This window comes from Pelophylax lessonae (genome assembly GCF_965119305.1).
Source record: "Pelophylax lessonae genome assembly, chromosome: 1".
Taxonomy (NCBI): Eukaryota; Metazoa; Chordata; class Amphibia; order Anura; family Ranidae; genus Pelophylax; species Pelophylax lessonae.
Genome location: NC_138768.1, coordinates 463,969,202 through 463,997,068, shown reverse-complemented (window position 1 = coordinate 463,997,068; position 27,867 = coordinate 463,969,202). Strand labels below are relative to the sequence as shown.

The following is a 27,867-nucleotide window of genomic DNA, read 5'->3' as shown; positions in this document are numbered from 1 at the left end:
GGATTTTCTCTCCCCTACCCTACAACAGGTGCCATATTATTTAGGTTTACAGAGTTCTTACCTGAACAGGAGAATAATATTTAAACAGTATATAGTGTATGGTCCTATCAGCTCTAAGTATTCTTTTATTTTTGTTATGGATCTTATTTTCAGTCTATTATATGCTTTAAATATGAGGAAACTCTGATGATTTTGTTTTTTCTTCTCTAGGTACGGGAGAAAGTGGGAAGAGCACATTCATTAAACAGATGAGAATAATCCATGGTACCGGCTATTCAGAAGAAGACAAAAAGGGCTTTACCAAGCTTGTGTTTCAGAATATCTTTACTGCAATGCAATCTATGATCCGTGCCATGGAAACATTAAAAATTCTTTACAAATATGAGCAGAACAAGGTAAGATATTTTATGCGTATACATATTTTTGGGTAGGGTGGACAAATTGAAGTGGTTGTATACAGTGTTCATTTTGGCAGCAAATTTTGATTTAGTTTTAGTCAGTCTTTTGACTAAAATGCCATTTTAGTCTTTTTGAATAAAAGACTATTTCAGTTGTAGCCGTGTTTTAGTCATATTTTAGTCAACTAAAATCTCCAGTACATTTTAGTAAACTGAAATCTCATAAATTTTAGTCAACTACAAATCAAAATGGTTTAGGTAAATTGTAATGCATTATTTAAACTTTTCTCTAGAATTTTCAAACTACCGGTAGTTTTAGATTCCTGAAGTAAAAATCTAATTCCATGTTATTATTTATGGTATTAAGGTTTGAACATGCACTACAGACACAGATTTACAGCCCATTCAGACTGGCGCGATCCGACTTCGAGGGGCGACCTGTGAAGTGCACCGCGACTTCGGCGCGACTTGCAGGGACTTAACATAATGGAAGTCTATGCAAGTCGCTCCCAGGTCGCCCCAAAGTAGTACAGGACCCTTTTTCTAAGTCGGAGCGACTTGTGTCGCTCCTATTAGAACGGGTCCTGTGCTAATGAATGGGGAACGACCGAGCTAGTCTGAATGGGGTCTTAGCCATTGTGATATATAACGTCTTCATAAATAAAACCAAGTTTCATTAACAAACAAAAATATTGATTTTTGACAAACAGAAGTGCAACTTTAAAATACAAAAAACCCAAAAATTGTATTGGCTGTACTGTCTTTGCACATTTTACCTGAATATATTACCAACATTAAATATTAAGATCAAAAATATAAGAAAAGTCTTTTTCTTATGTTTTTCTCTTTCAGCAGCTTAGTAGATGCCCCCTACTTATGTGGTGGTGCAATACATGTTTAAACTTTAATGTGCGATTATTACATGCTCTGGACGGAATTGTGTTGCCGATTTAGAAATGGCCAGCAGAGTAGTGTTCATTTTTATGTCAATTTTCGATTTAGTTTTAGTCAGTCTTTTGACTAAAATGTCATTTTAGTTTTAGTCTTATTTTAGTGGACTAAAATAGTTTTAATTTAGTCGACGAAAATATTTTGGTTTACGAAATTAACAATGGTTTTATAAAGCCTTAAAGTTTTTTTACTCCAATGTATTCTGTGCATTAAAGTGGAACTTTAATCAGAAAATTAGGTCCTGCTAGATTACTATGTAACTATGTAACTATCACTTTAGGCTGGCCCTTTTTGCAAGTATAGCTATATAAAACAATAAAAATAAGTGGTTGTACTGTTTAAAATCCAGTAACGCAGTGTCTCACCCTGCTCTGCACATGCTCAGTTGCTCTCCATTTTTTAGGCATTGCCTAGTTTGTAGAGGCCGATCAGCTGAAATCCTTAGTCGAATTAAACTCTACAATCATTTACAGCAAAGAAAGCTGCTTCTGTTTGATCTGCAACTGCAATGGTGCTGCACATGTCATCAGTTATGATACCAGTCATATGATGGTTTGAATGTTTGGTTGAGGACACAAGCAAATGTGACAGTTAGCAATCCCAGCATTCAAGGAATGTAACTTTTTTTTTTTTTAAACCATTAAATCTGAGTTTAGTTCTGCTTTATGATTTACTGCTGTTCAGGGGCTTTGGGCTTCAGCAAAATGGCAGCCTCCAGCAAGAAGAAACAGGAACAATGCTGGAGGCAATTTACAGCACACCCTAATTTTGGTAGCATAATTATGAACGTGGAATGTATGTACCTTGCTAAATCTTTATCAAGTTGTTATAGGTAATGTTCTGCTTTATGGTAAAAAAAAAAACCTCCTGTGCCAGAGGATCCCCCCAGCCCTGCTTCTACTTGCTTGAGCCCATTCCCAATCCAGTGTTGTGCACGAGAGCAGGCCCTCCTCTCAGCTCTCTCCCTCTCCACTGGGCAGATTAATATGGTTCCTCTCTGGTCAGTAAAATTCTGTGATGAGGTAGTGCGGGACTATTTGTCTACAGACGTGTACAAGCCTGCAAAAGTGCCCCCTTTTATTTTAAACTGTAGTGATGTGTTCAGAATCGAAATTGCGCTCTTGTTGCCTAAAAATCGATGGCCACATGGCAATACTCAATGGGTTTCTTGATGATAACGGCAAAACATGCCTGTGGAATGTTTGCCGGCTCGGCTTCTTCTAGTCTTTATTGGGACATGGTCACAAAACTGAAACTATTGAGAGCCTGTACCAGGTCTTACATGGCAAAATCAGTAGGTATATTATAAAGGCTGAAGATTTAAAAATGTAGAAAATCATATTTAACATTGTAAAGCTTTAATAAGATTTTATTGATTGGGTTTATTTAGGTAATAAATCTTCTGAATGTTGTATCCATAGGAGTCCACAGATCGGATGTTGCTCACAACCCATCTATGAAGTAATGCACTTTGGAATACTGTATGTCATGTACTTTCCACCTGTCATGTAGAGCACACAGAATGGATGGTTAAGAGAATGTAACATACAACACAGCTAGAATGGACATGCTTTTTGTCATTATCATAGAATATATGGAGCTCCCTATGTGTAGCAAGCATCCTTCTGAACGGTTTTATGAGGGAGTGTGGCTGGTAATGACACGACATTAGGCATCACTATTAAAATTAGAATTATCGGAGTTAATTTGTAAGATTGGCATCCACCTAAGGGGGCAAAATCTGATTCTTGTGCACAAGGATGTCATGTGAATGAATGAAACTTGATCTTATGTATTAAGGCTTTTAGTGAGGGGTGTAGCAGAAAGTTTATTACAGGTACTTGTATAGCACTGTCAACTTACGCAGTGCAGTGCTTTACATATATATATTATACATTCACTTCAGTCCCTGCCCTCATGGAGCTTACAATCTAAGGTCTCTAACTAACACTCATACATATTCATAATAGTGCCAGTTTTTAGACAGGAGCTAATTAACCACTTTACCACCGGAGGATTTTGCTGTCTTACGTCCAGGCCACTTTTTGCGATTCGGCACTGTGCGACTTTAACTGACAATTGCGCGGTCGTGCGACGCCGTACCCAAATGAAATTTATGTCCTTTTTTTCCCACAAACAGAGCTTTCTTTTGGTGGTATTTGATCACCTGTGCGATTTTTACTTTTTGCGCTATAAACAAAAAGCGTAAATTTTGAAAAAATAACATTTTTCACTTTTTTTATATGAAATTCCCCCCCCCCCCCCCCCCCCCCCCAAAAATGTAAAAATCAAGATTTTTTTTTTAAATTTTTGGCCAATTTGTTTTCTGCTACCTATGTTTGGTAAAAAAAAATCACAATAAGCGGATTTTGATTTGTTTGCGCAAAAGTTATTGCGTTTACTAACTAAGGGAAAGATTTTTGTCATTTTTGGTGTTTGTTTTTTAACGAGTAATGGCGGCGATCTGCGTTTTTTTTTTTTTTTTTTGCGGGACTGCGACATTGCGGCGGACAGATCGGACCCTTGACTGACATTTCTGACACTTTTGGGGGTACCAGTGACATTACTGCTGTAATCAGTGCTATAAATATGCACTGTTACTGTAAAAATGACACTAAATATGCACTGTTACTGTAAAAATGACACTGGGAGGGAAGAGGGAATCATTTTATTGGAGAGGGAGGGGTTAATGTATGCCTGGTGCTTACTGACGTGTGTGGGGGGAGGTGACTGAGTGACACAGGGACAGATCGCATGTTCAGCTATGCTGTCACTTAGGAGATCCGCCCGCTTTGTTTACACAAGCGGGCCGATCTCCAAACTCGATTCTCCGACGATTGGGGAAGAGCGGCGGTGATCACCGCCGCTCCTCCCCTGGCCCGACTCCCGCTGTGACTAAATACAGCGGGAGCGAGCCTCCGGCGGCGCACGTGCGCCGCCCACAAGGGGAGGTGTCCAGCGACGTAGGTCTACGTCGATGAACGGGAACTAACCACTTTGCCGCAGTAGAGCTCGAGTGAGCGGTTGGCAAGTGGTTAACCTACCAGCATGTCTTTGGGGTGTGGGAGGAAACCAGAGTACCTGGAGGAAACTCATGCAAACTCCAAGTTCTTGCATCCAGTCCCATATTGTATGGCCCCAGCTGTAACTGTACCTGCCACTACTGCTTTACACTCTAGTTCTGGGTTCCTACCAACATCGGGCCTCTTCCCTAGTCTGCCATTGATGCTGTATCCTGCTCCCTCAGTGATGGTAAAAAACAAAAGCATGATTCCACAGAAACCAGCAATATGGTCCAAGATCGCTCTGGCCATCTACATGGAATAGGGGCACTGCTGTCAAACTTTTGTCACAATTCCCCTGCATGCCTGATAATGGTGAAGTGGGAAAAACCTCAGTTAGGACTAGAAGTAATAAGGCCCCAGATCACTCTGAATATGTGGAGGAGATTCCTCATCTTGGTCATTTTCCCTGAAATAGCAGATGAGGGTAGAGGGAAAAGGGGGGGCTTTTACTGTGGACAGTTTGTGCTGAAATCACCTCTCTCCATTTAATCCAGATGCCCAAGGATGAACACATTTGCAGAAGTACTGCTGGCAGTTAAAAGTAATTCTTCCTTTACCAAGTCGACACAGAGTCTTAAAGAGGAAAAAAAAGCCAAAACTGTTTTTCTTTTTGAATAGAGTAAGCCCCCGTTCACATAGGGGCGACGCTACTTCGCACCGCGACCTCCGAGGTCGCGGTGCGAGCAGCGCGCCGCGACCTCGGAGCGGCCGCCACGGACTTCATAACATTGAAGTCTATGGCGGTCGCCTCCTGGTCGCCCCAAAGAAGCTCCGGACCCTTTTTCTAAGTTGGAGCGACTTGTGTCACTCCTATTAGAACGGGTCCGCAGCTTCCCCAGGTTGCCTCACAGGTCGCCTTAGTGTGAACGGGGACTAAGGGAGGGTTCCAACCCCTCTGTTTTTTTTTTTTTGTCATCTGTGTCCAGTAGGGGAGATTTCAAAACAGGAAGTGAGAGGAAATCCTGGTGTTTCACCGGTGGGTCTCCAGAACTGTTCTAATCTCAAAATATTGGATTTTCTTTTACTTTCACTTTTAATGTTAACGGCAAACAGGACAGAGGGGGTAAATCTCCATCACAGGGGGACAGACTGCAATCAAAACCTGACAAGGGGGTCTATTCCCTCGACTCTATCCAAAGCTAAAAAAGTATTGCTTTTAGTTAGTTTTAAAAGGACAATACCTTGCATCATAATACACAGAAAACAAGAGAATGCTGCACTAGAAGACAGGAGGGTGGGGATTTAGATGCTATATCCTAGAGATAAGATGTGACTGCTGCAATCAAAAACAAATATGCATGATCTAAAAGTGTATAGTATGGATGTAGTAATCTTCCATTCGTTTGCTTTCTTTAAAAGAGAAGTTGGACTTTTTTTCAAAAATCTTACTTGTGTAGGTAGAAGCCACATCGGTCCCCCGCCAGCTCCAAACTCAGTGAGCAGAGAGCTGGCTGTCAGTCACCACTTTCTGCTCTCACCCCCTTTGGCTGTACTTCTCCTTTTAATGTGCAGATGGGCCAAATCCTTCTGCGTTTTGAGACCTGGTTACTTGGCATTTAGCAATCGCTCAGAAATTATCCAAGACCCTTCCTATTCAAAATGCTAAACTACCAAAGTAAAAACCTCCCTCTGAAACTAGAGAGGTAGCGCTGACCTAATTAATAGTAATAAAGATTTCTTCTAAAAATAGGAGTTCCTATAGGTCAAATTCAAATGGAGGAATTTGCATATCGCCTAAAACATGTTACACTTTGCTATGGTTTGAATAGTTGATAAGAAGATAAACACACTTTATTGAATTGGCTCCTGCTGCTTCATGTTTACAGCCAAGAAAGCCCTGCAACATGCACCAGTTTGACTCTGGCTTTGCCTTGTCCGCCAGCATTGGCAAATTATTCTCTTCAGCAGCACTGGAACTCTAGGCTGGGTGGTATTTTAGGACTGTACGTCCAGCTCCCAAGGCTGCACCCAAATCCCACTGAACTGGATGTGCGTCGCTAGACTAGGCTCTGCATTGCGGGGCTCTTCAGACCTTTGTGTTTTGTGTGTGTTGACTGTGGAGTGCTTTTTCAAGTCCAGAGCCATGGCGCATCCCCAATTATGACCCTGTCCCTGAACACGCAGCGAGAACGGCTGGTCAGCAACTGGCAAATGGCAATGTTGGCTATATTCTGATGTCATTACCCGGATGGAGTGCTGTGCTCTGTGCTCTTTTCTGCCATGGAGCCTGGAGGAAGCATCATCCTGCTGCTTCTACACTGCATTGATCTCCAGTCTGCTTCCACTGCCTGCCTACAGAGACTGTCTCCCTTTCCCGTTGAAGGCCAATTTATAAACTACCATAGATACCAATTAACAGGTTTACCACCTGACCTAAATTCCCATCTTTAGAACTCACTTTGAATTACCTAATATGGCTCTCTGTTCTTTGTAGTAACTTTAATCTGTCAGAATGAGTGGATTCTTTCAAAGAGAATCCCTCCACTGCTGGGTAAGCCCCTATTTCATAGTGGTTGAAGTAAATGTCTGAAGCCTTGTGATTTAGTTGTTATGGCTTATTACAAGCGAAGGGCTCTCTGGCTATGTGCTTGTTGTGTTAATGAAGTGCCCAAGGAGCTTCTGACACGGTTACCCATCATGGGACATCTTTTTGGACCTGCTCTTGACATCACACATCTCTGAAGTGTGTTCATGCCTTAATGCAGGAGGACTATGTAGGGGGCAGAGGAATCCCACTCTTCAGCAGTAAGTACATGTAATCACATAAAGCCTACATTCCACTCAGGCCATAGAGCTCAAATAATAAAGAGTATGGGCTCTACTTCTGATGTCCGTTGGTATATTTGACACTGGTAATGTATCTGCGGTGGTATGAGTGTGACATATAATACCATAAGCAACACACTTATGTATGTATGTATGTGTATGTGTGTGTATATATATATATATATATATATATATATATATATATATATATATATATATATATATGGCATACAATATATTAAATTGGTAGTAAAGTGCTCTAGTGCTCAGTGCCACAAATATGTGAAAAATATATAACAAATCCTGTAAAGTATGTAAATAAATACTATGGTATATAAAAATGAATAAATTAATAAACTTAAAGTACAAATAAGGTGCTGTAGTGTCAAACTGGTGAGCAAGTGAATACCTCCTAGGGTACCAGATATAATAAATAAATATAGGTGAATAAATTATTTATACAAATGAGTTAAAATATTCCAGATCAAATATTTTTCAAAGTCCCAATGTTAAGTGCTGCGATACACTGTCAGCCACAACTCTATGGAGGTGCTGTAGTGCTAAAAAGGTCCAAAATGAAGTCTAAGTGGTGATCCTATTCAGGTGCTGCTAGTATCCCAAACTTATAAGAAGCCAAAGGAATAAGTAAGACGGTAGTGCTGTGCTTTAACTCTTACTTGGCTGTGCTCTGTGCGGTGATGCAGTGCCCCTATAAGAATTGCCCTCGCCACAATGCTTTCCCCTGAAAGGGGTAGCAAGCTCTGCACAGCAATATAGGTGGTCCAGGAGATCCTTCTTCCGGGGCTTAAGTGGTTAATATATTGTATGCTGTATGTATGTGTGTGTGTGTATATATATACATACATACATACATACATACATACATACATACATACATACATACATACATACATGTGTTGCTTATGGTAGTATATGTCACTCATAACACCACCGCAGATACATTACCAGTGTGAAATATACCAACGGACATCAGAAGTAGCACCCATACCCTTTATTATTTATACCTTAATCCATGCTTCTCACTTTGGTGTGAAGCATTCTAGGGAGGCTGCAAACTTCAGGATTCAATCTCTTTTTAAATATTCATATTTGCGCAGGATCAACATACTACCATAGAGCCCAAAGCCAGAAATTGGCTAACCCCTCTACATGAAAATACACCTGACTCTTCTACAAGTGGGGGCTATTTGTACATACAGATTGGTCCTTTGGGTTTACCTCCTCTGCATTTGAGGGCTCAGGTCACTCTGTAGCTCACAGTCTGAATCTTTGTGTTTGCCATCTCCTTTAGCTGACCCTTACCACTTTCCTGACCCTTATGTCCACTGTAGTGCTATTTCTTGGCATCCCCATTGTAGAACGCTTGGATGACATTACCTTAAGAGGGTCTGGTTTCTGTATTCTTGCAGCCCTTCTAAATGGTCTCACACCTGCAATCGTCGACTGAACCAGTCTTCGCAAGTGTCTAGTGTTGGTAGCTGTGGGTCACCAGCAGGTGAGGATGGATGTTTCTCATATGCTCACTGAAGTCCATTCCCTGTGGGTTATTGATCCCTTTGTCAGGAAAAGGTTGTCCTTCCCCTTTCAGGACTTATAGGGTGTTTAATCAGTACCCCAAGCATCTTTTACCCTCTTGTTGTTGATTCTTGCCTTTTCAGCCTCCCCCTCTGTCTGTTGGTCTAGGTTAGGGGAGAGACCTACAAATGGTCTCTCTGAACCAAGAAGTCCCAGGTGCTACCTAACTGTCTTGGGGTGAATAGGGTGGTCTTTTCTCCCCACCCTTGGGGGACTCCACTTGCTAGTGTGTTCCCATATCTGTGGTTACTTTCTGGTTCAGTTGAACAGTACAGTTCCAGCTATGTCAGGGGATCCATTTTGTAAGTTGTATTCTGACTTGCTCTTCATCGGACATTACTTGGGTGTTGTGGAGCTTCATTTGCTAAGGTTTAAGAGCTTTCCACGTAACAGGGTAAGTGGCCTGGTCCCTGCACTGGATGACGCTGAGTGAGTTACTCTTAAATGCAGTCTTCCGTAGAGATGAGGTATTGCCACTGGATTTTCTCAACTGGTGGTCTCCAGACTGAGGAGTGAGGGTTCTGCACCTGGATGACCTTCATCTTCTGCATGGCAGGAAGTATCAATCACTGAATGGCCTTTTGACTCCCTTTTATTGTCAGCAGACAGATCACACTTTTCCCAGTTCTTTCCAGCGGTTGTAGATTCTCCAGTAGGGGTGCTAATGCCCTTGGCAACAGCCCCCCCAGCCTTTTTCAGTGATCTTGACACAAGACCACTTAGCTCAATACCAGTGGTTTTGTGTTGAGGCTTAAAAGTCTGCCACTACTGCTTCAAGCATAGTAGAAATACAACCTGTTTCCTGATCTATGGGCAAAGAGTTCACTATTTGTGGCTTTATCAATTGTAGTACCACTTGTGCACTTTGGGTCAGAATCAGTGAACATTATAATGGTGCCATTTAAACTAGTGTCAAAAAGTTTCCAAAAATGTCAAACGTCCATGCTGGCTATATGGATTCATTGGTGTTTTAGGCCTCATGCACACAGGGCGTTAGAAAATATGAGCTGCAAAGCCACTACCAACGCCAGGAAAAAGCAACTGTAAAAATTAGCTTTTTCCATTGGCGTTAATGCATGTTTAGCCACGTTCGCTTTTAGCAGGGTTTCTCTGCCTGTATTCAAAATCAATGGTTGCCCATGGGAGCCGTCTTTTGATCCAACTTCAGCCCATTGATTTGAATAAAAGTTGCATCCAAGTCAGATCACGATGATCTGACTTGTGGTGCGACTTGTGCTCCACGCCAAAATAGGAAAAAATACTGGCGTGGGGTCCCCCCCCCCAAGTTCCAAGGTCTTCTCCGCTGCCAACCTGATCCTCATGCCACGTGACAACACAAGCGGCTGGGTCTCCAGGTGACCTAACCAGGTTGCCACGCCCCATGGCTATAAAAGAAGCCCCAAAGAGCGGAGCTAGCATAATCAAGGGAGACAGCGTCGGAGGAGAACCAGGTTGGTACTGGAGGCACCGAATACCAGAGGCACATATCACACTGAGAAAATGCACCATCCTTTAACCACTCTACTACCGCTCACAGTAATACTACTGCGGCAGAGTGGCTCGTTCCCGTCCAGCCACGTAGTATTAACGTGACTGGACTCCTCCCCTTCTGGGCGGCGCTTGCGCGCCGCCGGAGGCTCGCTCCCGCTGTTTTCATTCACAGCGGGAGTCGGGCCAGGGGAGGAGCAGCGGCGATCGCCGCTGCTCTTACCCGATCGTCGGGGATCGAGTCTGGAGATCCGCCCGCTGTGTGTAAACACAGCGGGCGGATCTCCATAGTGACAGGGAGTGACAGATCGGACTGTTCAGCATAGCTGGACATCCGATCTGTCCATGAATCACATAGTCACCTCCCCCCTACACGTCAGTAAGCACCAGGCATACATTAACCCCTCCCTCTCCAATAAAATTAACCCCTTCCCTGCCAGTGTCATTTTTACAGTAACAGTGCATATATATAGCACTGATTACTGCAGTAATGTCACTGGTACCCCCAAAAGTGTCAAAAATGTCAGTCAGGGGTCCGGTCTGTCCGCCGCAATGTCGCAGTCCCGCAAAAAAAATCGCAGATCGCCGCCATTACGCGTTAAAAAAAAAACACCAAAAATGACAGAAATCTTTCCCTTTGTTAGTAAACGCAATAACTTTTGCGCAAACCAATCAAAATACGCTTATTGCGATTTTTTTTTTTACCAAACATATGTAGCATAAAACAAATTGGCCAAAAACTTTTAAAAAAATTGGTTTTTACATCTTTTTTGGGGGGAATTTCATATAAAAAAATGTGAAAAATATTGTTATTTTTTCAAAATAAACGCTCTTTTTTTGTTTATAGCGCAAAAAGTAAAAATCGCACAGGTGATCAAATACCACCAAAAGAAAGCTCTGTTTGTGGGAAAAAAAGGACGTAAATTTCGTTTGGGTACGGCGTCGCACGACCGCGCAATTGTCAGTTGAAGTCGCACAGCGCCGAATCGCAAAAAGTGGCCTGGACGGAAGACAGCAAAATCCTCCGGTTGTAAAGTGGTTAAAGCAGGCTGCAATACACCATTTTGGCCAACTTGCCCTGGTGGCGCTACCATCACACTATGGTGTACTTTTAGCTTTGACAGGCTGAATTAACCCCTTACCAACTGGGTTACACATAGGGAGAGTGGACTGCTCCCACACACATCACAGCATGGTGCAGGCCCTCTCTGCCCCTCTTTTGGACCAGAGCAGTATTAGTGCTGTCCTGGACAATCTTGTGCCAATACACGGAGACACCCAGAGATATCCTTGGACAACCCTTTGGCTCTGCTTCTGGTTGCCAAGGGAGAGATCCCCCTTTTCTCACCATTAGTGAACACATCACCAGCATAAGTATCAACATTAATACCCTTAGCAGCATTCATAGACATACCAACAGTGTTATGAGCTTTTAGCAGGCTCTCTTTGCTCATTAACAACTGCAACCTGTGTGCTGCTCAGCACACCACTCTTCCTCTCCAAAGGGATTCTTTTGCCCGCTAGGGTGGCTCTAGAGTTATCCTGGGAAACCACGTGCCTCACCACTGTGGGCTCCTGGGAGGTTTCCCTGGGTATCTCTGCAGCACCTGTCACACACTGTTTTGCTCACCCCTAGTACATCTCTCCCAGCACTCTGATGGATTACCTTAGGTGCATACAGAGTCCATATGTCCTTTTCAGTCCTTGATCTTGCTGCAGGTTGATCTTCAACCTCTGTTTCCCCACTGCTCTGGGTAGCACACTGCAGCAAGTCCGTTTTCACATGTAGTGCGGATCTCCCCACTGGACACACACCCGTTTCGCTGGGATCAGTCCCATATACTGCATCAGTGTTGGAGTCCAGTAGCTGGCGTTAAAGCTTTCACTTGAGTGCACTGTCTGTTAGCTTTGGGGACAGGCTGATTCCCCCATGCGGTCACTGGGCGCCACTGCAGCCCTTTTTGACACTCCGGCACCCACTGCAAGAAAGATGGGCTCCCGGTTGTTAGGGGTGACAGCAGCTCTGTACTCCTCAGGAACACGCTGACTTTTTTCCACTCCCATGGGATATAGCTCTCGGGCACATGCTTTTTGCTGGCTACTCCGGATTACTTACTTGTTCCCTCTCTCTGGGTTGTCACTGGTAACATTCTTTGGCAGGGGAGTTGTAGGAAAACCTCAACCTCCCGTCTAGCTTGGTTATTCCACGACCAATCCTGTGACAAGGGGCACTGGGCAATGGCATGTCCCCATTCAGTGCAACGCATGCAGTGTAGAGGCCTTCTTGCCTCACGCCTTGGCACCTTTGGGTTCAGGCTGCCAGGAACAATGTGCCTCACCTCCCCTTTAACTGGGGGTGAGACAACCAATTTACATCAGTCCACAGCTGATTCACACATGGATGAATTTTCTGGTTTGCCTGGAGCATGTGGTGAAATACCTTCCAGCCATAGTAGCCTTTCCCTTGCTGCAGCATGGATTGTCTCCTTTTTTCTGTTTTGACCGCCTCATCCTTGCAGTCATGCACACAGCAACTTAAAACACAGTTCACAGCAGCAAAAAAATCTCTCCTTTCGCAGGTACACCGCCTGCACACAATGCTTTATTGCCTGGCTGCACACAGTAAACCGTTCCTGACATGAACTCACCATTGGAGTGCAGACCTGGATTCCACCATCAGCTGCCCAATGCATTCCCCACCAATTATAACACGGGGGGGGGGGGTCATTAGCTCCAGTGGTAGATGCGTTTTTCAAGGCATTCATGTCAGTCAGCACTTTTGTTTTAGGGCATGGCAGCCCATTTTAAATAAAAGACCAAAAAATGGTCCATAACATACAGGGTTTCCCATGCAGGGGTTCTTCCCCAGTCAATATATGATAAACAGAAAATGCTAGCCCACCTGACTCTTTAAGCTCTCTCCGCTTTTCAGTTGCAGTACCGCTGGTCCCCAGACCATGAATTCTCCGAAGCTGACAGCTTCACTCTGGCTTTAGGCCTCAGGCCGTCACCTGTCTCTTGCAGACACAAATACACATGCTCCGGCTGCCACCTGACTCGTGAAGACCTTCTGTCTCTCTTGGGTGGAGCCGTCCCCAACTGGGAGCACTGAGGAATTCCTTCACCTCCATTATAAGGACACCTGCACACACCCTGCTGGTCATCCACAAAACCTGGACACAGGGTTGGAGATTCTATTCCACCCAAGACACTATGGAATCTCCAAAATACAGAGCCCCATCCAGGTATACCAAATCCTGGAGAAAGCTGCAGAAGTCGTTTTCTCCACTGCACATCTACGCTCTGTAGTCCTGCACGGAGCCAATGCACACACTGTGTCCTTTAAATTACCATTTTCACCGTGACAGAGTCTCGACCTGTCACAGGGTACAATGTACCCCGTACTCATTCAAATAGGGGGAGGCCTGGGATCTGGGGGCCCTCTTGTTAAAGAGCCCTCCCCGCCCAAAAGCACCCACCCTCCCCCCATGTTGAGGGCGTGTGGTCTGGTATAGTCCAGGAGGGGGGGCCACTCGCTTTTCCCCTCCCCTTTCCTGACTTGCCGGGCTGCATGCTCGTATAAGGGTCTGGTATGGATTTTTTGGCTTGGGGGTTCCCCTCAAAATTCATACCAGATCGAAGGGGCATGGTCTTAGTTGGGACTCCATGCTGTTTTTTTTTTTTTTTCCATTTTGGCGTGGGGTTTCCTTTCAATATCCCTACCAGACTAAAAGAGCCTGCTATGTGTCATGTGACTCGTTAGTGTTACAAGGTCGCAACAAAAGTAAGTAAACCCCAAGTCAAAATGTCCAAATTGGGCCCAATTAGCCACTTACCTCCCCGGTGTCATGTGACTTGTTAGTGTTACAAGGTCTCAGGTGTGAATGGGGAGCAGGTGTGTTAAATTTGGTGTTCTCGCTTTCACTCTCATACTGGTCACTGGAAGTTCAACATGGCACCTCATGGCAGAGAACTCTCTGAGGATCTGAAAAAAAGAATTGTAGCTCTACATAAAGATGGCCTAGGCTTTAAGAAGATTGTCAAGACCCTGAAACTGAGCTGCAGCATAGTGGCCATTACCACACAGCAGTTTAACAGGACAGGTTCCACTCAGAACAGGCCTCGCCATGGTCAACCAAAGAAGTTGAGTATACATGCTTAGCATCATATCCAGAGCTTGTCTTTGGGAAACAGACGTTTGAGTGCTGCCGGTATTGCTGCAGAGGTTGAAGGGGTGGGGGGGGGTCAGCCTGTCAGTGCTCAGACCATACACCACACACTGCATCAACTTGGTCTGCGTGGCTGTCGTCCCAGAAGAAAGGGTCTTCTAAAGATGGTGCAGAAGAAAGCCTGCAAACCGTTTGCTGAAGACAAGCAGACTAAGGACATGGATTACTGGAACCATGTCCTGTGGTCTGATGGGACCAAAATAAACGTATTTAGTTCAGATGGTGTCAAGCGTGTGTGGTGGTAACCAGATATGGAGTCCAAAGACCAGTGTGTCTTGCCTACAGTCAAGCTTGGTGGTAGGAGTATCATAGTCTGGGGCTGCGTGAGTGCTGCCGGCACTGGGAAGCTACAGTTCATTGAGGGAACCATGAAAGCCAACATGTACTGTGACATACTGAAGCAGAGCATGATCCCCCTCCCTTCGGAGACTGGGCCGTAGGGCAGTATTCCAACATAACGACCCCAAACACACCTCCAAGACGACCACTGCCTTACTAAAGAAGCTGAGGGTAAAGGTGTTGGGTTTGCCAAGCATGTGCCGGACCTAGACCCTATTGCGCATCTGTGGGGCATCCTCAAACAGAAGGTGGAGGAGCGCAAGGTCTCTAACATCCACCAGCTCCATGATGTCGTCATGGAGGAGTGGAAGAGGACTCCAGTGGCAACCTGTAAAGCTCTGGTGAACTCCATGCCCAAGAGGGTTAAGGCAGTGCTGGAAAGTCATGTTGGCCACACAAAATATTGACACTTTTGGCCCAATTTGGACATAGTCACTTAGGGGTGTGCTCACTTTTGTTGGCAGCGGTTTAGACAATAATGGCTGTGTGTTGAGATATTTTGAGGGGACAGAAAATTTCCACTGTTATACAAGCTGTACACTCACTACTTTACATTGTAGCAAAGGGTAATTTCTTCAGTCTTCTTCTGCCTTCTTAGGCCACCTCCCACGTCTTGGACAGCCTCGTCTGGAGTCGGGACTAGTCTCGTGGGAGTGTATCACAGCCATACAGCCACCCACAGCAGCCCGGTGCCAGCCAGCCACCCACATCCACAGGCCCTGTACCAGCCAGCCACAGGCACTGTACCAGCGAGCCAGCTACCCACAGGCCCTGTACCAGCCAGCTACCCACAGGCCCTGTACCTGCCAGCCACAGGCCCTGTACCAGCCAGCCACCCACAGCCCCTGTGCCAGCCACAAACCCACCACAGGGTGCCAGCCACCACCACAGGGTGCCAGACAGCCAGCCACTCACCACAGGGTGCCAGACAGACAGCCACCCACAGGCAGGGTGCCAGACAGCCAGCTACCCACAGGCCCTTTACCAGCCAGCCACAGGGCACTGTACCAGCCAGCCACCCACAGGCCCTGTACCAGCCAGCCACCCACAGCCCCTGTGCCAGCCAGCCACCTACCACAGGCTACCAGCCAGCCACCCACCACAGGGTGCCAGCAAGTCAGCCTTTTAAGCTTTAAACAAAAATTCACATGTTCAGTACCAGATTTGTGTCAAAAATTGTCTTTATTTTTCAAAACTTTAAATATACAAAATATCGACCCATATCGGCCGATACCAATATGTTGTGACCAAAATATCGGTATGGGTCCTGGAAAAACCATATCGGTCTATCCCTAGTTAAGAGTAGGTCAGAAGGCTTAGTCTTCCCCGCCTTTAACTGTGCACAGGTATTGCAGGAGTTGACATAGGCCATACCATCCTCTCTGAGAAATGGCCATCAGACAGAATGGGGAAGAAGGACCATCATCCTGCAAATGCCATAATGGGCAGCAGACTTGACATGATGTTACTCTTGAAGCACTTTGAAGAAGAAACAATCAACCAGTTATTAGGAGCAGAATTCATGGCTGCCTGGACCAGAGAGGAAAGGTCATGAGGGAGAGAGGCAGTGATCTGGGCAGAATGAGGCACTCCTCACAGAAGTAGAGCAGGGTATGAAGCTCTGAGGAAGTATCTGACTTAGGCTGGGTTCACACTGGTATGATGCTAGACATCTCATGGGATTCCCACTGCATAAGTCAGATATGATGCGGGAACCCTCACAGGAATCGCTGTGGTTCCCGCACGGCACCAGTGTGAACCCAGCCTTAAAGTGTTTTTAAAGCTAAAGCATGGTCACACTATTTATTTTTAAGGCTGGCACCTGTCTTCCCTGGATGACCTAAACCAGATTCTGATATTTCACTCTTGAAGTCTGGTGCCCCTTTAAAACATGTTTGTATCTACAAACCAACTCCTAGCTTGTACCATAAGACTTGGTTTCCTATAAAATCGATCCTTAATATCAATGTCAATATACCTCTTTGTTAGATTACTTTTTTTTTTTTTTTTATCCAACACAATTAGAGTGCTCAGACTTATGGAAAACTATCAATTTTTCAGCCATACCTCACTAGTACAATAAAGTCCTTCCAGCAACATCAGAGTTCTTCCTTCCAGGGTCCATGTTCTCTAGGTTCATATGTTTTTGGGACACTCACAAGACAACATTGCTGCTTTGTTTCCTCAACCAAACTTTAACCAGTGTATGCGTGCTGATGGTTAAACTTTGGCTTCTTGACTTTGCTACCTCTTTTATTTGCAGGCCAATGCGCTCGTTGTGAGAGAAGTTGATGTGGAAAAAGTGTGTACATTTGAACAGCCATATATTAGTGCAATCAAAACCTTGTGGACAGACCCAGGTATCCAAGAATGCTATGATAGGCGTCGGGAATACCAACTGTCAGACTCTGCCAAATAGTAAGTCCAATGTAAATGTTTCATTTTTAAGGCTTTACATTCAATGACCATTGTAAATTCCAAAATGTAACACCTTATAGTGTGTATTAAATGTGTTTAGCTTTGGGCCATATTGTTGATCTAAAAGGTGTTGAGTTTTTTTTCCAAGCACTTTATTACTTCCGTTACTATTCTCCAGTAATAAAACAATTTGGAGTACTAGGTCAGGGGTTTACTGTGAGGTGTGTGTGTGTGTATACAGATACAATGGGGGAAGTTACGGCATAAATTACTTCTGTGGTGGTGGTTGTATTTGCTGTAATTACATGGTTCAGCCTGTTTTTATACTGGCCATACAGTAACACTAGAATCTCATTATAAACTCATGAAAAGCTAGAACAAATTATAAATTACTGTCTTGTAGCTTGGCAGTCAGGGAAGAATATTTTGGATTAGTGATTGTAAAGGCTCAATGTTTTTCACCTTAATAAATTCTATGCATCAAGGGGAAAAACCTTCTTTCCTGCAGCTGCCCCCAGACCTCCATTTTCTTACCTAAGCCTGATCCGATCCAGTGATGTGCATAAGCGCAGCGGCTCCAGCCACTGTCTCTCTCCTCATTGGACAGTTTGATAGCAGCAGGAGCCATTTGCTCCTGCTGCTAACCATTAAATCCAGTGACATGGGGGCGAGGCCGCGTCCCACTTTCTGTATCAATGGACGCAGCAACAGGACTCGGGAGCACGCCTGCACAGGTGACCCCATGGAAAGTGGCTTTCTGTGGGGAAACTCGATAAAGGGGAGGGGCCAGGAGCGCAGGCAGGGCACCCCAGGAGAGTAAAAAAGGGGCTGCTCTGTGCTAAACCCTTGCACAGAGCAGGTAAGTATAAGGTTTGTTATTTTTATAAGAAAAAAAACAAACCTTTACAACCCCTTTTTAACAATGCCACTCTTTTAGCCATACGTTGCAAACAGGTTTTACATGCCCACAGTGGTTGACACAGGTGCAGTATATATCCTTCTTTCGGTCAGAACAGAGAAGTAGCTCATACATTTCAGGGTTTTTGTGTTTCATCTAGAAAACTGGTGGTTTATTCCATACACCATAAACTCTGACAAGTTGATAATTGTATTGAATTATAAACACTGAAATCTAGAAAAGTTACTATGTTTATGATGGCATCTTGTTGGATTACATCCCAATTGTATACGGTTTTGGTGGATTACAACGCAGGTAGATTGAGTGGTCTGACTTTGGCAAAGTTGCATTATTTCCTTAACCACTTCCAGCCCAGGCCAATTTTGGCATTCCCCTCCTACATGTAAAAATCATCCATTTATCTTTCGTCCATTGACGGACACAGCTCCATATCTTCTGTGATCCTTGGGTTTGCTGCTTTCCATAAGAATAGATCTAGGCAGAAACATATTTTGACTAGACCCCTAGGGCAGTCCCAGGGGGTATACTTCCCACTTCCTGCTGTAGGACTTCAGTTTTTTCTGCCTAGTCAGGAGTAAGGACCTGGTTCCTTGCTGGGATCTCTGGTCCTGACATTTTTTCCCTTTTTTTTTTTTTTTTTTTTTTTTTTTTTTTTTTAATGGAATTTTTTTCTTCTTTTATTATTTTCTGTTCCTGTAAGAGCTACGGTCAACTGCCGGACTGGGTGACACAATGGATATCTTGATCATTACATTCTTCCCAGTCTGGCCAGCGAACTGAACTTTAGCTCCATGCTAGGTTGGCCGCGACATAGCCCCACAGGACAGGGCCTGGCCAGCGAGGACGCATAGCCCTGGTCAACGTACCTCTGGCCCTCAGCACCCCCATTCCAAGATGGTGCGATGGACTGCCCGAAGTGGTGCCCGCTCGGTTCCCAGGTGAGGGGAGTAGTGTCCCCCCCTCCTTGGGTTAGTAGGCCGCCTATGTGCCCTTCCTTCCCGCCTGGTCCCCCCCCCCCCCACTAGCAGGGTTCCCCTGAACATGTCACCCTCACCCACCCCCCTCCCCGGGTTGGCCTGGCTGCCTTCAGGAGGGAGCGTGCTGCTGGCGGCTCACAAAAAAAAAAAATTGATGTGGTAATGGCAGGGTGGGGGTTCCTGTTGGGGTCCCCCTGGCGGACTACAAGTACCTGGAGGGCTGTTGGGGGTCCTGGGTGCTTTATCCTGTCGAGCGGTGATACAAGGGTGGGCCTCTAGTGACAGTGACGGCGCTTCCCCCTCTCTGATCGCTGCATGGTAAGCAGCTTGGCACTCTGTATCTTTCCCTAAATCGGTGGTGGTGAGTCCCTATGTACAGCTCCCTCTTTCTGCTATAGCAGCGTGGCTGGTGCGCTGGGACTTATAGTACTACCGCTGCAGCGGTGAGGTTTTTCTTTTTTTAATTGCAATTTTTTCACATATTGCGGGAGGCTTCCGGGGTTAACCATGGAGCCCCTGGAGCATGTGCCACTACCTGACCCACTCTCAGAAGCTGCGGGACCCTCTGGGTCTGTCTGCCCAGGCGGGCTTGACGGCGGTCCTTTAGTCACTAGTGTCCAAAGTTGATATGGCCTTTCAAAAGCAGCCTAGCAAGAAGCGCCCCCGCTTTCACTTGTATCCTCTGCCCCCTCAGATTCTGAGCTGGATTAGGCCACCACAGGCGCGAGTCAACCCACAGGGTCTGTGTCCATGCACCCTGAGTGCTCTGACAGTGAGGATGAATCCTCTTCCACTACAGCCGTGCATGAAAAGGTGCTTGTGGAGGCACTGATTGTATCAGTGCGGGAAACTTTAAAATTGGAGGACACAGCTAATGCTGCGTCAGCACAATTTGGTACCCACAGACCATCCATGATGACTAAGGTGTTCCCCTTTCCTGCCTACTTCAATGAGATTGTCACAAGTCCGTGGGAATCCCCGATACCCATGGTTGGGATACCTAAGTGTTTCGCTAGGAGGTATCCTATTGAAGAGCCCCTTTTGAAGAAACTGACAGTTCCACCGGTGGGGGATTCTCAGGTTTCCAGATTGAATAAAGCCACGCTTCTTCCGGTGGAGGATTCCCCATCTTTTAAAAACCCTGTGGACAAGAGAGCTGAGGCTCTGGTCCGATACCTTTTTCACCGTGGCAGGTTCAATTTTCAGACCGGCGTTTGCCATCACCTTGGTCTCCCAGACCTTTAACGGAATGGGCAAAGCTTCTGCGCCAGTATTTGAAAGGGGGTCAACTTCCTTCTGAGCTGGCAGATCAGTTGATACAGGGTTTACAGTATATCTGTGATGCCTCTCTGGATGCAGCCCCTTTAGCCTGCAGAGTGTCTGTGACAGTTGCAGTCCTTCGCCACATAGTCTGGCTGAAATACTGGTCTGTGGACCAGGCTTCCAAAAAGGCGTTGACTGATCTCCCTTTTGTAGGAGACCGCCTGTTCAGGGCTTCCATGGAAGAGATCATATAGGTATTACGGGAGGTAAGAGAACTTTTGTCGGAAACGTGTACCTTTTCTTCTCGGCTCACAAACGGCCCTTTCGTCCTGCGGGCTCTTAGGACAAGGGACAAAAATCCACCCGTAACTTCGCAGGAGGTTCCAAGAGGCCCTGGACTGGTAAGTCAAAAGCGGGCTCCACTGGTCCCGCAGACCAGCCCTTCTCTGCCTGAAGAGACGCCATCACCTCCACGGGTGTTCACAAAAGTGTTGGCCCCGGTATTAGCCTTGCTCATGCACAGAGGGATTGCGGTACTGGGGTACTTGGATGATCTCCTTCTGCTAGCAGAGTCTCAGTCTGTCTTAAAAGACGATCTGGACATTACTGTGCGAACTCTGCAAGAGTTCGGCTGGAAACTGGTTTTTCAGAAATCGGCTCTGACTCCATCCAACAACCTGGACCTGGACTTTGGATTCAGCCTAAGCCAGGTTGGGTCTTCCAGAGGCGAAACTACTGAAGTTGCAGCATGCGATTCGGCTCCTGTTGTCCAACCGTCGGTCATCTCTCAGGACTTGGATGCAGGTGCTGGGCTTGATGGTCTCCACCTTCGAGGCAGTTCCGTTTGTTCATTTCTATACCAGACCTCTGCAAAAGGAGATTCTTGCCAAATGGGACAAGAATCTACAGTCCCTAGACAATGTGATCCTGTTGAGCCAGGGTACGAGGGGGTCCTTGACATGGTGGCTCCGCTCCCCGGCGCTTCTATAGGGAAAATCCTTTCTTCCTCTGTACTGGACAGGGGTTACCACGGATGCCAGCCTGTCCGGGTGGGGAGGTGTCTTGGGCACAGATCCAGCTCAAGAGGCTTGGACACGGAAGGAGGTCCAGTCTGCCAATCAATGTGCTGGCGATTCGGATGATCAGGCTTTTGCCTGTCCCTGTGTACGGATCGGCTGCGGGGGCACCTGGTAAGGATTCAATTGGGACAACGCCACGACTGTGCATATGTCAATCACCAAGGGGTTACCAAAAGTGCCCTGGTGGCCAAAGAAGTGGCCGAAATTCTAAGGTGGGCAGGGCGCTTTGCTCCAGCCCTCTCTGCTGTTCTCATTCCAGGGTTGGAAAATTGCCAGGCAGACTACCTGTTGGCAGGCGCTGGATCTGGGCGAATGGTCTCTTCACCTGGAGGTGTTTCAACAACTGTGTCTCTGGTGGGGGGACACCCGATGTGGACCTGTTAGCCTCTCATCTCAACCAGAAGGTTCAGAGGTTTGTGGCAAGGTCTCGGGATCCTCTGTCTGACGCCTTGGACACTCTGGTGGTCGGTATCATTTAACGTATGCCTTTCCTCCATTACAAGTTCTGCCCAGACTTCTGCGCAAAATCGGGGCAGAAGGGATTCCAGTCGTTCTGGTGGCCCCAGACTGGCTTCGCTGGTCTTGGTACGCAGGCCTAGTGAGACTGGTAGCCAATGCCCCTTGGAGACTCCCTCTTGGAGAAGATCTTTTGTCTCAAGGATCCATCTTCAATCCTGCTTTGCTGTCGCTGGCTTTCACGGTCTGGCTATTGAAAGCCAGGGACAGAGGGTTGTCGTCTTTGGTAATTCCTACACTGTTGAAAGCTAGGAAATCTACTTCCTAGGAAGATTTATCATCGAGTTTTGGAGGGCGTACATTACTTGGTGGGAGCCTCGGGGTTGTCCCCCCCCCCCCCCCATTCCTTTTCGGTGTCTCGTCTGCTGGAGTTTCTACAAAGAGGTGTAGATCAGCGTTTGGCCCTGGGCACCATCAAGGGCCAAATTTCTGCTTTGGCAATCTTCCAACGCCGTTGGCCAAAATTTCCTTGGTCCATACTTTGGTTCAGGGAGTACGCCACCTGGCTCCTCCGGTAAGGTCCCTGGTGCCTCCGTGAGACCTCAATTTGGTACTGTCAGTTCTTCAAAAAAACTGCCTTTTTGAAAATATTCTTGAACTTCCTCTGCTTACTTTGTCACAGAAGGTGGCCTTTTTGGTAGCTATTACTTCTGCACGCAGGATGTCCGAGTTTGCTGCGTTGTCCTGTCGGTCACCTTACCTGGTGGTTCACAGGGACAAAGTTGTGCTACGTCCCTGCCAGTCAATCCTTCCAAAGGTTGTCTCTGGTTTCCATAAAAATTAAGACATTGTATTGCCTTCCTTGTGTCCTAAGCCTAAGCATCCTAGAGAAATTGCCTTACATTCCCTGGATGTGGTTCAGGCAATCAGGGTGTACTTGGCGGCAACTGAGTCAATTTGGAAGGTTGATTCCTTGTTTGTCCCTACAGATGGGTCTCGTAAGGGCAGGCTGCATCTGCTGTGACCATTTCCAGATGGATCAGGCAGACGGTTGTGCAGGCCTATTCCATTAGGGATCAGGTTCCTCCTTTCCCTGTTACAATGCATTCTATGAGGGCACTTAGTGACTCCTGGGCATTCCATCATCAGGCATCAGTGGCCTATTTTTGCAAGGCGGCCACCTGTTCGTCTGTGCACAAATTCACAAAGTTTTACAGGCTGCTGTTGCAGAGGCTCCCGCCTCTTGAGGGTGTATTTTTTCCTGGTTGGTGAGCTCCAGTTGTTCCTGGTTGAGCTCCTAGCTTACCTGGTTGGCTATGTTTAGCCTCTTTTGGGAATTCTATCCACTACTGTGTTTTCCCACCTCTCATATTGACACTGCTTTGGGACGTCCCTAGGGTCAAAGAAGATATGGAGTTGTGTCCGTCAATGAACGAAAGAACTGGATTTTTGTCTTGCCCGAAAATCCTTTTCTCTGATGTTCATTGAAGGACACAGCACCCACCCCTCTGAGTTGGGTTATGCATTCTTCTGACACTGCTTGTTACAAACTAGTCCTATAGCAGGAAGTGGAAAAAATACCCCCTAGGACGGCCCTAGGGCCATAGTCAAATTTGTTTCCGCCTAGTTCTACTCCTATGGAGAGCAGCATAACCCAAGGGTCAAAGAAGATATGGAGCTGTGTCCGTCAATGAACATCAAGGAAAACGATTTTATGGTAAGACAAAAATCCATTTTTTTTTTTTGCTAGAAAATTACTCAGATCCCCCAAACATTTTATTTATTTATTTTTATTAGAGACCCTAGAGAATTAAATGGCGATTGTTGCAATTTTTTTTATTATACACGGTACTTGGGCAGCTATTTTTTTGGGGAAAAAATACACTTTAATAAATTAAAAAAAAAAAAAGACAAAACCCAATATTAACGTCGTGGTTTAACCCCCCTGGCGGTAATCCCGAGCATGACTCGGGGTGGATTTTTTAGTGCAGGATCGGTACCCCCGAGTCACGCTCGGGGTAGATGTGCAGAGAGCGCAGCGGTGTCTCTTACCTTCTCCTGGCGATCCAGCGATGATCTCTCATTGCTGTGACCGCCAGCCGAGAGTCCCGCCGCTCCTCCGTCCTCCGTCGGTGTGATGACTTCCTAGTTCCGTTCCAATGCTGCATGGGAGCGGAACTAGGGAGGGAAATTAAAAAAAAAAAAAAAACGTTGCACATAACACATTTTATATTTTATATTATATATATATATATATATATATATATATATATATATATATATATATATATATATATATAATTATATTATTGATTAGATTATAATTCATGCGTTTGTGTTTCAAATTTATCACATCTGGGATGTCTACTAGAGTCTTGTTTTGGTCCGGTTTAAGTCAGTAATTACTAAGAATTGTAGGCCTATAATACATAACGCCAAATTTCCATGAAAAAAATTGTACTGCTTTTGGTATGTAATTCCTGACATATTCGTACCGCCAGGGAGGTTAAATTTATGCACACTCGTGGAGTGGCGTCAAACTTTGGTACTTAAAAAATCTCCATCGGCAAAAATGTTAAAATGTTACAAATGTTGACAAGTTACCAGTTTAGAGTTAGAGAAGCCCTTGTGCTAGAATTATTGCTCTCACTGGAATGTTTGCGGCAATACCTCACATGTGGTGCAAACGCCGTTTACATATGTGTGGGCAACTTATGAGTTCGCTTCTGCGTGTGAGGCAGCGGAGGCGCTTTAAAAAAAAAAATTTAAATTTATTTTATTTTTACACTGTCTTTCTTTTTTTTTTTTTTTTTTTTTTTTCTTTCGATCACTTTTATTCCTATTACAGGAAATGTAAACATCCCTCTTAATAGGAATAAGACATGACCGGTTCTCTTTATGAAGACATCTGGGTTTCAAAGAGACTCTAGAAATCTCCTCTACTCTGAAAAGCATGAGATTAAAAGAAAAAAAAAATTGATCTCTGCAATTCAGGAAAAAGTCACGTACAAAAACATCCATAAGCGTCTAACCGTGAAATAATAATAATAGCCATTGCAGCACACCTGGGGGTCTATTTATAGGTGTTTTCACACAGGAGTCACAACTTTCATCAAAGACTTACACTTTTTTCAAATTTTTTTCCAATTTTCAAATTTTAGTTCAATTAAAGTGGAACTTCACTCTCCCATTTACCATTAATTATGTTTCATCCTCATGCTGTTGTATTCGTAAATCAAAAGGAAAGCATTTAATGTGCTAAATTTGTTTACATTTCTTCTGTTACTCCCTGGTTTCTTGCCAAGGCAATTGATGTCATATATCCCAGGAGTCTTTAGAGAGGAGGGACTATCTCAGCTAAGCACACTTTTCTGCATGCATGCTTAAAGTGTTACTGAACCTAAAAACATTTTTTACCTTAATGCATTGTTTGCATTAAGGCAATAACATTTTTTTTCAGTTTCTCTGTGCCCCCCTTCCCCTGTGTAAAGGGGAAGAGAGGGGAGAATAGATCAGCGTTCTTCACATAGCATTCTAGCAGCAGCAGGAGCCATTGGCTCTTGCTGCTGTCAATCAAATGCAGTGACGAGCTGGGGGCTGCCTAAGTCCTGCTGTGTAAGTTATGGAGCGCGGTTCTATAGACCTATAGGTCGGGAGCGCGCAGACTACGCTCTTCCCATAGCCAGCGACTGGCTATGGTAGTCCCAAAAAGAAGAGGAAGAGCCAAGATTGCAACCGGCGACCCCAGAAGAGGAAGATCAGGGCCACTCTGTGCAATACCACTGCACAGAGCAGGCAAGTATAACATGTTTGTTATTTTAACAAAAACTTTTTTTTTTTTTTTTAATTTAGTAACACTTTAAGCTAAGGGAAGATGGATTCTAGGAAGTAAATGTTACATGAATCATTTACCCTTACTCAAGATGGCCACGGCCAGAAATGCTATGCTTTTCTAAGTGATTTCTCAACAAAACAAAACATAGAGACATGAATGGGGGAGTTTGCTTTTTTATATTAAAAATTAAATCGTGTTTTTGGTTTGTGCTGCTTATATACAGTGAAGATCTGCTTTAGGGCTCTTTCACACGGTCTGCCTCCGTAGGCGGATCCGTGTTGCTCAGCGGGGATCGATCCGCGATCCCCGCTGAGCCGGCGGATGACAGCTCCGTCTCCGCTTGCAGAGCGGAGAGGGAGGTGTCTCAGCACCCGCTGCCCTCTATGGGGGATCGGATGAGAGCGGACCGCTTGTCCGCTCTCATCAGATCCGCTCCGCTCCGATTACTGAACAAATGGAGAAATAGGGTTTCCATCCGTCCACATTTCACGGACAGGATCGGATACGGATGGCAAGCGGGTGTCAGCGGAGGTGTCTCCGCTGACATCCGCTGCCACATAGAACTGCATGGGGGATCCGATCAGATCCGCCTAAAAAACTGACAGGCGGATCTGATCGGATCGCCCGTGTGAAAGAGCGCTTAAAAAATGTGTGACTCCTGAGTTAAAGCTGTGTGAATCTTAATCTGGAAATGTTTACTAATAAACTCCTGTTCTACAAGGGGTTACAGGAGGTATAAACAAGGACAGATTGAGGTACTATTTGTGGGGAAGATAAAAAATACGGACCTGGCAACGAAAGGGTTAAAGAGTGAGGAAATTACTGTCTGTAACCCCAACAGGGGAATTTTTTTCCCTCACTTCTGTCTCTGTGACACCTGTACTTTAGATTGCTGTTGACACTGGGACTAGAAGCTGACAGCAATTACAAATTTGTCAGGGATTGAGAGAGATTTCCCATCACTTCTGTCCTGACATGGATGACAAAAAAAGGCTGATAGAGAGGCTTCTGTTCTAACCCTTCATCATTCTATCTAAAACAAAATATACTTCACATTTTTTGGTTCATAAGTGAATTACAGTATCTCACAAAAGTGAGTACTCCCCTCACATTTTTGTATATCTTTTATTACGTCTTTTTATGTGACAACACTGAAGAAATGACACTTTGCTACAATGTAAAGTAGTGAGTGTACACCTTGTATACAGTGTAAATTTGCTGTCCCCTCAAAATAACGCAACACACAGCCATTAATGTCTAAACTGCTGGCAACAAAAGTGAGTTCACCTCGAAGTGAAAATGTCCAAAGTGGGCCAATTAGCCATTTTCCCTCCCCAGTGTCATGTGATTCTTCAGCGTTACAAGGTCTCAGGTGTGAATGGGGGAGCAGTTGTGTTAAATTTGGTGTGATCGCTCTCAACCTCTCATACTGGTCTCTGGAAGTTCAACATGGCACCTCATGGCAAAGAACTCTCTGAGGATCTGAAAAAAAGAATTGTTGCTCTACGTAAAAATGGCCTAGGCTATAAGAAGATTGCCAAGACCCTGAAACTGAGCTGCAGCACGGTGGCCAAGACCATACAGCGGTTTACCAGGACAGGTTCCACTCAGAACAGGCTTTGCCATGGTCAATTAAAGAAGTTAGGTGCACATGCTCAGCATCATATCCAGAGGTTGTATTTAGGAAATAGATGTATGAGTGCTGCCAGCATTGCTGCAGAGGTTGAAGGGGTGGGGGGGGGGGGGGTCAGCCTGTCAGTGCTCAGACCATATGCCGCACACTGCATCAAATTGGTCTTCAGGAAGTCTCTTCTAAAAATGATGAACAAGAAAGCCTGCACTGCAAACAGTTTGCTGAAGACCAGCAGACTAAGGCCATGGATTACTGGAACCATGTCCTGTGGTTTGATGAGTGCTGTCGGCATTGGGGAGCCACAGTTCATTGAGGGAACCATGAATGCCAACATGTACTGTGACATTCTGAAGCAGAGCATGATCCCCTCCCTTCAGAGACTGGGCCACATGACTATTCCAACATAACGACCCCAAACGCACCTCCCAAGATGACCACCGCCTTTCTAAAAGAAG

The 27,867-nt window shown here is 45.3% G+C and overlaps 1 protein-coding gene across 1 annotated transcript in view; it reads left to right on the top strand.

The window, feature by feature from the left end:
• GNA11 (G protein subunit alpha 11) overlaps positions 1–27,867 on the top strand; it is a 126,004-nt gene that overhangs the window by 58,042 nt on the left and 40,095 nt on the right. Inside the window, exons 2-3 of the mRNA XM_082259737.1 lie at positions 211–395; positions 17,096–17,250. Coding sequence (XP_082115863.1) covers positions 211–395; positions 17,096–17,250 — 340 coding nt within the window. The remainder of the gene's footprint in view (positions 1–210; positions 396–17,095; positions 17,251–27,867) is intronic.